This window comes from Xiphophorus hellerii, chromosome 9 (genome assembly GCF_003331165.1).
Source record: "Xiphophorus hellerii strain 12219 chromosome 9, Xiphophorus_hellerii-4.1, whole genome shotgun sequence".
Taxonomy (NCBI): domain Eukaryota; kingdom Metazoa; phylum Chordata; class Actinopteri; order Cyprinodontiformes; family Poeciliidae; genus Xiphophorus; species Xiphophorus hellerii.
The window spans coordinates 12,922,096-12,936,141 of record NC_045680.1 but is presented as its reverse complement, the minus strand read 5'-3'; the positions used below and the strand labels follow the sequence as shown (position 1 = coordinate 12,936,141).

The 14,046-nt window shown below is 37.1% G+C and overlaps 3 protein-coding genes across 4 annotated transcripts; 2 read left to right on the top strand and 1 right to left on the bottom strand.

Annotated features, from left to right (window-relative positions):
- The first annotated feature begins 1,492 nt into the window (after window positions 1-1,492).
- ctbs (chitobiase, di-N-acetyl-) lies at window positions 1,493-6,138 on the top strand. The gene is made up of 7 exons (XM_032572398.1): window positions 1,493-1,664; window positions 2,870-3,008; window positions 3,179-3,387; window positions 3,494-3,665; window positions 3,756-3,853; window positions 5,409-5,573; window positions 5,675-6,138. The coding sequence occupies exons 1-7, from the start codon at window positions 1,551-1,553 to the stop codon at window positions 5,870-5,872; spliced, it is 1,095 nt and encodes a 364-aa protein (XP_032428289.1). The 5' UTR covers window positions 1,493-1,550; the 3' UTR covers window positions 5,873-6,138.
- spata1 (spermatogenesis associated 1) lies at window positions 6,034-11,665 on the bottom strand. 2 transcript variants are annotated; one of them, XM_032572397.1, is made up of 13 exons: window positions 11,096-11,665; window positions 10,895-11,001; window positions 10,035-10,152; window positions 9,816-9,869; window positions 9,611-9,715; window positions 9,346-9,532; window positions 8,524-8,677; window positions 8,223-8,289; window positions 8,013-8,127; window positions 7,816-7,941; window positions 7,558-7,724; window positions 6,562-6,660; window positions 6,034-6,433 (listed from the first exon to the last, which is right to left on the bottom strand). In XM_032572397.1, the coding sequence occupies exons 1-13, from the start codon at window positions 11,156-11,158 to the stop codon at window positions 6,272-6,274; spliced, it is 1,524 nt and encodes a 507-aa protein (XP_032428288.1). In that variant the 5' UTR covers window positions 11,159-11,665; the 3' UTR covers window positions 6,034-6,271. The 2 variants fall into 2 exon arrangements, with proteins under 2 accessions (XP_032428288.1, XP_032428287.1); XM_032572396.1 differs by having other exon boundaries at window positions 9,346-9,715.
- A 240-nt stretch (window positions 11,666-11,905) lies between these two features.
- On the top strand, window positions 11,906-13,412 carry LOC116725974 (guanine nucleotide-binding protein G(I)/G(S)/G(O) subunit gamma-5). Its single transcript, XM_032572400.1, has 3 exons — window positions 11,906-12,108; window positions 12,281-12,429; window positions 13,147-13,412. Exons 1-2 carry the CDS (start codon window positions 12,028-12,030, stop codon window positions 12,404-12,406), a joined length of 207 nt encoding a protein of 68 aa, XP_032428291.1. The 5' UTR covers window positions 11,906-12,027; the 3' UTR covers window positions 12,407-12,429; window positions 13,147-13,412.
- Window positions 13,413-14,046: the final 634 nt, after the last annotated feature.

Sequence of the window (14,046 nt, the reverse complement as noted above, 5' to 3'; positions counted from 1 at the left end):
TTTTTGTTTTGCACTGTGCTGTGAAAAGAGACAGCCATCTAGTTAATCTGGATCGGAGAGTATGTTGATATCTGGCATTCAAACAAATGCAAATTAGCATTTTATCAGTGTTACTGTCTAACATGGGTCAAAAGTCATGGGTCAACACGATCTGGGGATAGCAGAAGAGTTGGTCAATAACATACTAGATTTCTGAAAAATAAAAGAAATAATTAACAAATTCTCTTTAGAGCTTGTGTAAAATAATCAACTTCAAATTATAGGCCTGTAAGAGTTTATTACTGATTAAACATACTTTTCCGTTCATGCATAGTCTATGCAGCTTATGCAGGGTCCCGGGGGGCTTTGTCTATCTCCAGTGGTCATTGAGTTAGAAGCAGGGCACACATTGGACAAGTTACACAGGTCAAACAATTCACTCATACCTAAGGACAATTTCATGTCTTGTTTTTGGACTCTGTACAGGGAGAACATGCAGAAAATCCCCAGCTGGGATTTGCTGCCAACTGCACCGCTTTGCAACTATGCTGTTAAAAATACTTTCAAATATCCACTGTCAAACTTTTATTAAGTGGGAGAAGAGAAGTGCAACTACGTTACATTACAATTGAACATTTCATTGCATTCTGGTGTCTGCGTGTACTAAATACACCAAACTATAAGGGAGGAAGTTGTTAAACCTGCACAGTGGATTAAACCAAGATTTCAGTTATCCTTACATTATCTGTTTTTGATATAGTTTCCTATTTAGGCTCCCTGCCAGGCATAGCTTCTTGGATTGTAATTTTTATTGCTGAATCAGATGTCACTTGAATATGTCATGCAAGAAACTTGAATTGTCAAACAATATTTTAATAAGTATTTTTGCGTGGATATGTGTATTTTTTAACTTAATGTTATATTGATTATTCAACAAAGCTAAATCCCCATAAGAAGAAGCAGTACTTTTAAAGTAAACATGCTTATTGTAGACATTCAAATACCTTTTTATGATACGTTGTTTAGTCAGGTAATTTGCTTATATGGCCACCCTGCTTAACCGACGTGCTACTTACAACTAGTTTGTTGAATTTTTAAAACAATTTAACCAAAACAGCCAAACAAGTCCTCTATGTGTGCAATACAAAGAGTTTAAGGCTTTTTTTCAGCCAGCTGACTAGCAGTGCGAAGCAACAGGTGAGTGAGGAACAGTGCTGTGTACCTCTATGCTCCATACAGCAAGAGAAAATAAGTAGGCTATCTTGTTGCATTTGTTATATTTTACTTTATACTGGTCATTGACCCCCTGCTTATTCATTATGTTGAAATTTAGCAACAAAGCCCACACAGCTTAAAGTTAGTTTTCCAATCCAGACGTGATAATCACTATCTCAAAAAAAAATCATTGATAGTTAATGTATGTTATATATAGGCTACTGAACATATCGATGTCAGTCAATTGACATTTTATCGACAGGATGAGTTTTGTCCCATCTCGTATTCCGTACAAAAGTTCACATGATCAGCTAGCTCCACTACAAGCTGCTGCGGTTTTGCTTCGGACCAACACAATGTTGCCATTCGTTGTGTTTCTGTCGGTTCTGCTGGGAGTGAGCGGCTCCGGCGTGTGTCCGTGTGACAGGCCGGAGCTCTGTCAGCCAATCCGGGGAGAGAGAGAGTTTGAGGTAACGCTGTCGGTGGACTCTGTCAACATATAAAACAAACATACCTGCCGCGAAGTATCATTACTTACATCAGCTTTAATTTCTGGAAGAGCAACTCTGTTTTTCCAATAAGATTTTTTCAGAGTTATATTCTGAACCGAACATTTCTGTTAATAAAGTCCAGAGGTACTAAATTGTCTGTCAGTTTTGCACTGATTTTTGGAGTTGTGTACTTTCAGAAAATGGATTCCTTCTATCAGGGCACCTGAAGCAAAAACCTGCAGGTTATGATGTTCACATTAATAAAATACGACTTTTTACTGCAGCTTGGATAAAACGCAGTGACTTGGGGAGTAAACAGCATCCTAATCTCAACAGATCTAATGAGAAAAGTTGACAGTTTAGTTGCTAAAGTTATTTTTGAGATGGTGGGATGTATAAAGTTCCTCTTTTTAAACATCCGTCTTCCTGCATTGCAGCTAACATTGGCTCAGGAATGTGAAGTGTTCAACATGTATCTGTGAACACACTGAGTGGTTTAACTCAGGGTTTATCTGATTATATAGATTCGGTTCAGTGTTTTTAAGGTTTCCTGTCTGTCTGTGGTAAAATGTAAGAATTTGCTAAGTTTATTTTTTGTGCCATTGTCTCAGTTGTGTGTTTCTTTCATTCTTGTATCCTCTCACTGTAAAAATATTTACCATAAAATTTGGTGAATCTTTGTTTTTCCTCATATTCTAATAATATGATGGAAGGCACATATGGGATTTTTAAATTTAAAATGTCAGAAACCTCTTAAATGATTTGTTTTGACTCTTAAAAACAGACCTATTCAGACAACATTCACAAGAACAAATGCTGAAAAAAATAAAGGTAGAGCTAACAACACTAAACTTAAAAAACACTAAAATTAGATAAAAATGTTAAAAAGATGCATTTTAAATGTCAGAATGCAGAATTTTCTTCCATAAGAGGCTTTTGACAGTTTGCTCTTTTCTTCCAGTGGTTGTAATATTTTCTTTGCTCAGTATGATATGCTATGTTTTAGATTCACTTGATGTTTTTGGTTGTGTTGCAAAAAGGAGTTTTGTTGTGAATTGACACTATATTAATGAATTGAATTGCAGTGTATTCAATTTTCAAAAAACTGCATTTGGTTTTGCTCTCATTTTTTGTTTGCAAGACACCTTGATCATAATCATCAATATAACTGTTTTTGATTTTAGGTGTTTGTATTTGATGTGGGGGGAAAGACATGGAAATCCTACAACTGGAGTATGGTGACGACAGTGGCCGCCTTTGGGAATTATGATGCTGAGCTAATGTGTTTCGCTCACTCAAAAGGAGCACGAGTTGTCCTCAAAGGTGAGTGGGTTTACACCGGTTTGCCTTAATAGTCTGCAAAAGTTCATGTCTATATCGACATTCATTGTTTCAGAGCATTTTTTTTTTTTCCTTTTTACAAATATGTTTTGATATTTGCTTATTGACGTGTTGTTTTTGTCCTTGCATGTCTCTTTGTGGTGGTGGCATAGGTGACGTTCATATTCCCTACATTGTGGACCAAGCCAACAGGACCAAATGGATAACTGAGCAGGTCAGTTTAGCCAAGAAACAGTTCATGGACGGGATTAACATTGACGTTGAGCAAGCAGTGGAAGACGGCTCTCCAGAATACTACGCTCTGACAGCACTGGTCAATGAGTCGACAGAGACCTTCCACAGGGAAATCCCAGGCTCTCAGGTAGAACAGCAATGGTTCACCAATGTCTGGTGAACCATTTCCATTTCTATTTCCATGGAAAATGGCCAGCTTACCCCTACCATTTCCTTTTTTCCCTGATTTTTAGGTTTCATTTGATGTCGCCTGGTCACCAAAATGTATCGACAAGCGCTGTTATGATTACGTCACCATCGCCAAATCCTGTGACCTGGTGTTTGTGATGTCCTACGATGAGCAGAGCCAGATCACTGGAGACTGCATTGCAATGGCAAATGCCCCATTCAGCCAAACTCTAAAAGGTCTTTATGTCCAGATGCACATTTAGGATTGAGAACCAATCACCTTGTTAATGTGAACCAATGGAAATAATTTTTATCTGTCCATTTTAGCCTATGGTGACTATTTGGATCTGAAGATTCATTCGAATAAGCTGCTGATGGGAGTGCCATGGTACGGCTATGACTATCCATGTGTTAACCTTTCTCAGGTATGGCAATATTTAATGACAAGTTGCACACTTTACTTCTGATAACGCTGCACATCATCCTGAAAATACAATCCTAACACTGAAACATGATGGAAACATCGTCATACTTAGGGGGTGCTTCCTTTTTACTTATTTTATAAGATATGTATTGTATCTTATAAAATCTATTGAAATTTGTCATTTTATCATGACAAAATGTGAAAAAGGGTATACTGTATGAATATTTTTGCAAGCACTGTAAATTTTTGTCCAACTGATTATTTTGGCATTTTAATTTACTGACAAGAGCCCACAGCCAGATGATGCGGGCTCTTGGACCACGAAGCAGGACAGTTTGGCCAAGAAGCAGTTCATAGATGGGATTAACATTGATGTTCAACACTATTGTGCCTATTGTGTCTATAGTCACTTCAGGCACAATGAATGTGTCTCTGGTCACAAACTGTACGTTGACAAATGTATATTAAGACAAACCTCTCCAGATTAAAGAAATCCAATACATTTTGAAGAAGAGCTGATCAACAATTGCTTATATTAGAAGCTAAATTTATGGTTGTGATATTTTATGATTTGTGGAATATACACATGATAAAACTAATCTAGGTTATTATTTTCCATTAAATGTTCAGAATGTTTTAAAGAAAAGCCAGAGGAAAAGAAACATGCATTCAAAATGGAAAAAATTGTTGGAAGCCAGTGAGCAAATCGTATGTCCAGTCTTGTGTCCTTTAAGCTTTTTTAATGTCGGTTCACAACAAATGGAATACATTTCCCTATGCTGCCACCAGGTGGCAGACCACCTGCTATTACATGGTTCTGGGCTCACAATTCTGTTTTCATTCAGCATACTTTACTTCAAAGATAAATCAATAATAATTGATTTACCACAAGAGAGATTAGTCTAATTATTTACATCAGCACACACATTTCACACTAATAGAGTTTAATAGTTAATTACTGATCTGTCCTAAGTCTCAGTAGGAACATTTGCTGCTAATGGATCAACCAATTATGGTGAGGATTATTAGGGGAGAAATATTTCATAGTACTGTGGCATCCTTTTAAAGCTGCCTTCAGTTAATAACAGAAAATAAAAAAAATATTATTTAAAAATAAAGTATTTTATTCCAGTCTTGATCTAAAATGTTAAACACGTTACTGGCTCAATATAATCTGATATTTTTTCTGGAAAGTTTTAAATGTGTTTCTTTTTTTTAAAAATTGGATTTATTTAAAATTTCCATTGAAATGCAAAGTGCATTACACATTAAAGAAATTATTTGAGCACTATTAGTTTTCTTCTTTTTATTAGTCAACAATGATGATGTTGGCTAACATCATCATTAGCCTATTAATATAGGACTTGCTCCCCTATGTTAATAGGCTTGACTTTCAATCATAGAACACAAAATCACAATATTTTTTCTTAAAAACTGCAGGTGACGTGGGTTTTATTGTTTCCTTTTTATTTGCATCATGGCAAATACTGTGTAAAACCTGCCTATTAATGAAACAAAATAAAACGCTTCTGTTTTTATTTTCTGTTTTATCCAAGGAGGGGATTTGTTACATACCTAAAGTCCCGTTCCGTGGAGCTCCTTGCAGTGATGCAGCGGGAAAACAAAAAACATACAAATGGATCATGAAGCAACTCAACAGCCCAACATCGTCCGGCAGACTGTGGGATGATGAGCAAAAAGCTCCTTACTTCTATTACAAGGTCTTTTTTTTAAACCATACTCCTAAAACAATGCATTTAAACAAACACAAAACAAATTAAATATTTTTCTATTTTATTCTTTGTTTCACTGCTTAATTCAGGATGAGACAGGACAGTCCCATCAGGTTTGGTACGATGACCCACAGAGTCTGTCCCCCAAAGCGGACTACGTCATGTCCAAAGGCCTCAGAGGCATCGGCATGTGGAACGGCAACATTTTGGACTACAGTGACGATCCTGTAGCCAGGCAACAGACCGCACTGATGTGGAATGCCCTGTTAGGATCCAAACTGGGATAAACTGAATGCTTCAGCAGGAGCTTCTTACTGAGCAGCTGAGCTTGCTCCAGTTGGTTTCCAAACATCTTTTACAGTGGTAACTGGGCGTGGCCTCTATTCAACTTCAGGGATGCTTACTTGCACGTTGCCTTTTACTTTAGATGCAATGAATTATGATTCAATAACAAAGACAATCATTTTAATCACATTTGCACTGATTTTTGATTACCATTCCAAGAACTGTGATCTTGTTTACTTTGTTCTTTAATAAAGCTTTTACTAATTGATCTAGTGGACTCCCTGGTGCTACATTATTGTAGAAAAACCGCACAGTGCGGAAAGAACATCAAAAACAAAAGGAAGAATTGTGTTATCCAGTTCATACAAGTATTAGTTGGCAGGTTAGTTCATGTTTAAAGGCTAGGAAGAGCAGTCCTCCTGACGTCGATGAAGAAGCTGCTTTAAACTTGTGCTTTGTCCCGTGTTGTGTTTCCAGTCCATCCAGGAAGGAGATGACTGATTCTTTTTTTGGGAAAGTTCGGTCTTCAGGTCTCTGAGCTCAGTAGCAGCCTGCTTCCTCAACTTGTAGGGAAAAAACAAACATATTTTGTTTTACAGTCAGTTCCAGATCTGCTGGGCTTTTTATCCAGAACATATCAGAAATAAACCCAACCAGTCACCTGTTTCATTGAGACTGGACTGATTGTTACCTTTATCTCTGTTATCAGCTTCATCTTGGCATCGTCTACTTTCCTCTTCAGGTTGTCGACCTCATAGCTCTCCTTCATGATCTGAATGATGAGCTCATTCTGAAATATTGCTCTTGGGTTAATTTGTTTACAGGGCACACTTCATTGTGATGAACAAAAATAATCTTTAAATACTGAATGTTTAGTAGCATGCAATAATCCACCTCAATATATTCTTTGTATAATAAGATATCCCGATCTCCAAAAACCCACACATAAAAACAACAGGTTTAGTAAAATTACTTGTTTGAGTTTCATCATTTCCTAGTTTTATAACTGTAGGTAACAGTTACTTGATGGTGCTATAAAAAGGCATTAGGTGTCTGGAAAATACACAAAATCACCCCTTTAAAACATGCAACATATGTCCAGATTTGTTATACTAAGCAATAAATTGCATCTTAAATTTATTAAATCTTCCTTCAATTTTTATTCTTATAATTTTAATTGCTTACAGTAAATGGCCTGCACTTGTCCAGAGGGCCCTAAACCCTTCATTCAGTCATTCCCATGCTGAAGGGGGTAAGCTATTGGCTAGTAGCCACAGCTGCCCTCTGAACACTGGCAGCAGGCACAATGACTGAGACTGACAGAGTGGGGATTTGAACCAGCAACCCACCGATGGCGAGACCAACTCCTATCACTTTCACCACTGTTGCCCCCTGTTTATGTTCTAGTAATTCTGAATGTTTTTTTGATAAAAGTTAGTAATGTCAATTCTATATGTTACTGGTGTGTGGTTACATTTTAAGATGATAACAACTTCCTTTGATATCCTGGACTTCATGCTCCTTATATTTGAAGACACCTGACTAGGTTGTTTTGTGTCGTACTCAGATTAAAGTTGTTCATTTAATTGAATCCGTTCCTATATGTGTTGAATCCGTTGAATCTGTTCTAATATGTGTGATAATGTTAACTATGTGGTGCAACAAGGCATATGGGATTTTACTGGACCTTCTCGGAGGACCTCCCCTGTCGCCTTGCTTTCTCTCTGGCTTGAAGCTGATGCAGAACTTTGTTGTGAAATAGCTCCAGTTCCTGCCTCAAGTTTCTCAGATGCTCCTCCAATGGTGCTGTGGTCTTCTTAGTTTCAAAATATTTCTTTTTCCAGCTGTCTCGTGCTTTATATTAGTGGAGTAGGGAAAGAAATTGAACAGTTTTCTTTTTTGCACTCAGTCTGACTTTGTTTTCACTTAGATGTTGATATCCCACCTTGGTTCCTGCGGTGTCGGTTCTGAGCCAACAAGTCTTTTCCCTTTCTCAAAAGCTGCTGTCTTGTCCACTCCAGCTGCTTCCTCTCCTCTCTCACCATTTTGATTTCCTCCATTAGTGCCTCTCCTTACAAGTACGAAATATGTTCCAATTACCAAGCATAAGAATTTGGCTCAAACAATCTGAACATTCCTTACTGTTGGAGAGAAAATCTAGCGAAGCAGAAACTGCTTTATCGGAGGCCGAGTCTGGACCTCGGGGTGAAGCTGTACACTGAACAGGTTGCGGCAACATGGCTGGACCTTCCAACATCTAAAACACCAACAAATTTAGAGGCAGTATAAATACTGACTGAAACAGACATGTTTATAATTTTTTAAAGAAGTCTCACAATGGCTGCATATTACCCCATTAGTTGGTTTATTTCTGGTGGTCTTCTCTCTGTCTGGACCTTTGCACTTAGAGTCCCCAACACTAAAACATAGAAGTACAGTCAAAAAATAAGAACCTCATGCATTTTTCTTCTGTAAACAAAATTTATATTCCAAACATTACAGTGTGCTACTATAGACTCAGCAACAGAGACCTTAATTTTGGGAACATTTCCTGTGGTCTGATAAAACTAAAATTGAAACATTTGGCGATAATGACCACTGTTTCATTTGGAGAAAAAAAAAAAAGGAGTCTTCCAAGTGTAACATATGGTACCTGTCTGTCAGCAAAAAGCCTAAACTGTGGTCTTCCAGAGACTCAGCTGCTCCTGAATGTGTGTCCTTGGGTTGATATATTGTCTTTCGGCAGATCTCCTCTGTTTCTGCTGACCAAACCGCGTGGGCTGAATTAGCTTCACATATCTCTAACGCTGTAGACATACAAAAAGTAAATGTTTTATTTTCTTTAAAGAATGTCATTTTGTTAATGAGCTAAAAAAAAATGCAAAACACCCTATGAGTTGATTATAAAATTAAGTATTTTTGTTGTTAACCAAACTCTGTCAAACCTAAAAATGAACACTGAAGCCAGATGAGTGTAAATTAATGTGTTATGTGTATTAAAATATATGACATGAGAAGTGTTTTTTAGTGGATCATTTTCATTATTTAAGGGGTTCAGTGTTTAATTAATTGGGTCAATACATTACAATAGAATACTAACTATTTCTTCTTTTTTTTTTTACTTATGCAATCTGACAACAAAAAATGCTATAGATGAGATTATATTAGATTATGCTAAAATATTTCTTACACTTGTAGCTTCTGGATGGAGGAAAGTATCACATTTATACAATGTAATTATCACATTCATATAATCAAAACAGTTATCATGTTATAACATTATAGTGATCAAAAATTTATTTTCCTCCATGACAGCAATACTTCTCAGTACTTTCTCAGCAAAAGAAAAATCATAAATAATTAAAAAGCTAATGTTTTACGTGCGGACAGATCTAATTATTCGATAACTCTTTTATACAGAGTACAACTGTGTAAACTCTTGTTGACAATAGGCTATGAATGACTGCTTTAATACCTTTTCTAAGTGCTATCAGCTTTAGGACCCTTTGATTCTGAGGTTTCCCTGCACAGATCTCTGGCTCTGTTCTCCTGATGAAGCCTGGAGCTTCATCCTCTGAGGAGGAGCTGCTGCAGCTGCTTTCATCTTCTTCATCTTCACGTTCCTCTTCCAGCACAGAGACGGGAACTGGTTGCTGGGAACACTGGGAGATGTGGGGGAATTTAATGGCCTTCTTTGTCCCTGTTGCCACGCTGCACATCTTGGAAGGGTGGAGACAGACCTGGTGCTCTGGGGAGCTGCTGCTGGAATCCATGGTGAAGGACTGAGAGCAGAAAGTGCTGTCTGCCTCTCCTGTGGGCAGAAGGTACAGCTCCGGCTGAGCCGCCTGCCGACAGGTTACAACGGCTCATTTCAGGGACTGAGCAAACGCAGTTATTTAAAGTAAGAAACCAATGAACTTATCAGGATGTATGGACTCAACGTACATACGGTGGGGCGAATGTTTTCACTTTCAGATTTGTCTCCTGTTTGCCTTTGACCTGTAAAAGACAAGAACTACAGTGTGAGAAGCGCAGCAGTAAAGTTGCTATGCTCCCCATTCACAGCCTTTATAGCCGTCAGTGTATTCAGCCTGAATAGGGCACTGTCTGCGCAGTGAAACGATCAGCCCTACAAAAGGCCTCCTAACTGTCAGCTGCACTCACCAGCGCCAGACTGCGGCCCACGCATTTCAGGAAGGAGAATTTATGGATGCTCCTCTCAGCGCCAAGCAGAGCAGCCAGCTCACCCCTCAGAGTCTGCAGGGTGGTTTCAGGATAAACCCTAATGTCACCAGGAATGAGGATACAATATGTGCATCAGTCAGGGGCTTAGTAAAATTGTTAAATCATGGCTAAGTTGAATGACTGTTTTAGCAGTTATACATAGGCTAATATTGACTGTTTAATAGTTAATAATAAAACTATTATTTTCATGGCAACACCAAACTGAGGTCCAATGTTTTGTTGCGTCGTATTCTTTTTTCATGCTGTAAATGACAATAAAGATCAACTTAACAATAGTAAAAATGTTTTTATTTTAAAATAGAGTCAATATTACACTCATTAACAACTTTTTTTTTTCAAATTTCCAAGTTATCAAAAGATTTATATTGTAATTACCATAAATCTTTTTTTACTAACTGAACTTTACATACGAAATAAATGTAGACACTGAACATCTGAAATGCATGTGGAAGATTGTTGCTTTTAATTATTATTTCTGTAATTAACAGAGCAGTGTAAAGGCTTTCAAATTGCTTGATGTTTTTTTTCTAATTAAAACTTCTATATATTTTACTAAAATTTAAGGTGAATCCAAGTCACTACAATAGAGCACTTTATAATCCGGCAAGCAAAATCCCACTAGATGCCTTAAAACTTGTTGTTCTGTTATAAAATATGACACCGTTCAATAAATACTTCTGCCAGGAGCTATATATGGCTTCAATAATCACACCTCTGTTTGATACAAACTGTTATCATTTGAATGATAATAGAAATAAAAATATTTCAAGCACTTTTACCTGATGAAGCCAGCAGAAATAAAACTCTCTGTAGCTTCAGCTGGGACTTTATTGAGTTTCATATCCCACTGATCAGCTGGCACAAACAGCACATGGAGCTCCAAAAGCTGCACATAAATGAAATTAACAATGAAGTTTACAGCCCCTGACATTTGCTTACCTAATACATTTTTATATCATGTCAAGAGATTTAGCATTTACCTTACTGCTTGCCGGTCTCATGCTGTCCTCTGTAAATCTCACTGATTCACACAACAGCTCCATTATCAGTCTGGTTCAGAGAAAGAAACGCAGTAAAAATACTGAACTATAGAAATGTGGGAGTATTTGTTACGAAAGAGTTGTGTTTGCGTGCGCTGTGACTGCTCCGGACTGCCAGGAAACAACCTGCTGCAATTAAACACACTCAGCCATCCAACTGTGCTTCTTTTATGAGAGCGCCAGCCCTGGATGCTCGGGATGACAGAGCAGCATGTGAAAAAAACAACAAAAACTTCTCAACATATACGATGAAAGAGTTGCCTTAATTTTCAAATAATAAAATTTTGTTATGGGTTTTATTAAATCCTTGCACTTTTGAATCAGTAAATGCATGTTCACCAGTAGGGGGCTCTAATTTTATTGTAATTCGAACATTTAATTGCTGCGGGATTGAACATTACTATTCAAACTGTTTCTTATAAAACTTTCAAATATGAATCGTTTTGCAATTAAAAGCAATATTTGGAGCAGATTTTATGTTAAGGAACGCTACAAATTATCTGTAATATAGCAAAACTAGCTCTACTAATATGCAATCTACAGAGATTTTAGACATAAAGTTAACATAAAGCATGGCTAATTTTATTCCACTAATATTTGTTAAAAAACCAAAACTGTCAAACACGGAATACACCAAGTATAAATGTTTAATTTAAAATCACGAGATAAGTAGTGGCAGTGAAAACATCTGAAAATGTACCGTATTTCCAGACGCCATGTGAATGCAGCACGAGTGGGCACGCCTTTAAAAACCGGAAGCTTATTCCTTGGAAGAAGAAAAAGTTAGCTTGGTAGCTACCAGCGTCGACTAGCTTGCGTGAACTTTTCCACACGTATTATTTTGAATATCGTAGCCATTCCAGATCGCAGTTATGCCGGGACCATCCAACATTGTCGCCATGAAGAAAGTTGTTCAACAGTTGCGCTTTGAAGCGGGTATAAACAGAGTTAAGGTAAGTTTTTATACATTTAGTCGCTCTTAGGGCGTGTGTCTTTCTCGGTCATTTCGGTGTTTCTGTAATGTTACTGTTTTTTTGTCGAAATGGTATGGGTTGTGGCGAGGTTTGGGGAGCTCTATTCGTTGAGCGTAAACAGTTTATTACATTTTAAATCTGTTTTCTCCAGGTCTCGCAGGCCGCAGCGGACCTCCAGCAGTTTTGCCTCCAGAACGCCCAGCAGGACCCCCTGCTCACCGGCATGTCTTCCAGCAACAACCCGTTCAGACCGCAGAAAGTCTGCTCCTTCCTATAGTGCTGACGGGCCGGGCGACCACTGTGAGTACGAACATATACTTTTATCAGCTCAAGGTTTTCAATGGACGCGCACAGGAGTTGATTTTATGGCAACCAGGTGTTTTACTGTTAGTTTTGGTTCAAGCAAAACTTCCTCTAAGCTGCTTTAAAGAGTCAACGCTTTTTCTTTGGTATTTTATACGTGTACAATTTGGCATCCTTCCTTTTTTAATAAACCACATAATTACTATTAAAAGTTTTTGTATTTACAAAACGTCTTTCAAATTTTTATTAAAATTATTTTTTTACTATTTTCATTTTCTGTGTTGTGCTTTGGTTCTTTGTTCTTAAAGTGGCATAGAAATAAAAATGGTTTAAAATAAATACGTTTTTAGCAACTTTTACTATTTGTTACTTACCATGTTGAATGAGTTTTCTGAAATGCCAAGTCGTGTACTAATAAATCACCTTTTGAGATGAACTACTTTTATCAAAATACTGGACCTGAAAAGTAGATGGTCTATTTAAGACTATAAATAAAATATGAAAACTAAAATTGTGTACAAAAATAAATAAAAAGGTAGTTTATTGGAGGATTTTATAAAACAAAGATGCCAAAATGTGTGACAATGCTCCATTTAATTAGCTTATAGAAGGGTTAATCCATTTGAAGTTTATTCCAGTAAAATTTAGAGTGTTTGCTATATGTCAAATTTGGTTTAAACATTGTATGTTTTACTAATATGATGTTTTCTCCAGGTTTTGGATTACATGCCTCATTGAGCTGAGCTGCAGAATCCTGCAAAATGGACTGGAATCGTCTCAGGAGTCTTTGGGAATTTGGGCCAGGAATTTTAACTTGAGCCTTTTTAAACTTTAACCTTTCTTTAAAAAAAAAATTACACATTTTCCTTCTTGGGTGCATTAGAAATGCCTCAGCCTTCCTGCATAGAACTAACACATGTGCCTTCTGAAATGTAAATGTTTCTTGCCTCAATAAAACTGAACTATTTCCACATTTTAAACATGCAGCTTCATGTTCTCTTTTTCCTCATTATTTTAAGACTTTTATCCAACTCAGAGCTCTTGTACAGAACAGACAGCCTAAACCTTAAAGCGAGTTGTTCTTGCAAATACTTCTTGATGTCATTTACATGGTAAATCATCTGAGAGATTAGTTTACTAGGGGTAAAACAAACTAAAACCGGCTTGTCTGTGATCTATTCTATGAAGTGAGATTGGAGAAAACATTTATAAAATAAACTCTGGGCCAGTTACTGCAGCAATATGAACCTAACCAATTTTCTGGAATAGTCTGCTGTCATAAAGTTTTTATCCCTCACTAGGAGCTTGAAGCTGTTGTCCAATGTCCTCGATTGTCAAACTTTGAAGAAAAATGCTTCTTTTTCTTCATTTCACCAGGAAATGCAAGTCCTGGTGAGATGTTATCACTATCCATCAGTTACACTGAAAGACATGCATGACTCGTCAAGGTGAAGATAATTCATCATGCTCAGACTTGTTTTAGTAACTTCCTGTAAAGTGTTCCTGTTCATTGTAATTCAATCTAAATTCTATAATTTGGTCTGTGTTTCCATCAACATGTTTACTGCTTTTTCTTCCAGGTTATAAAAGATGTTGACACATACCTTTATTTGC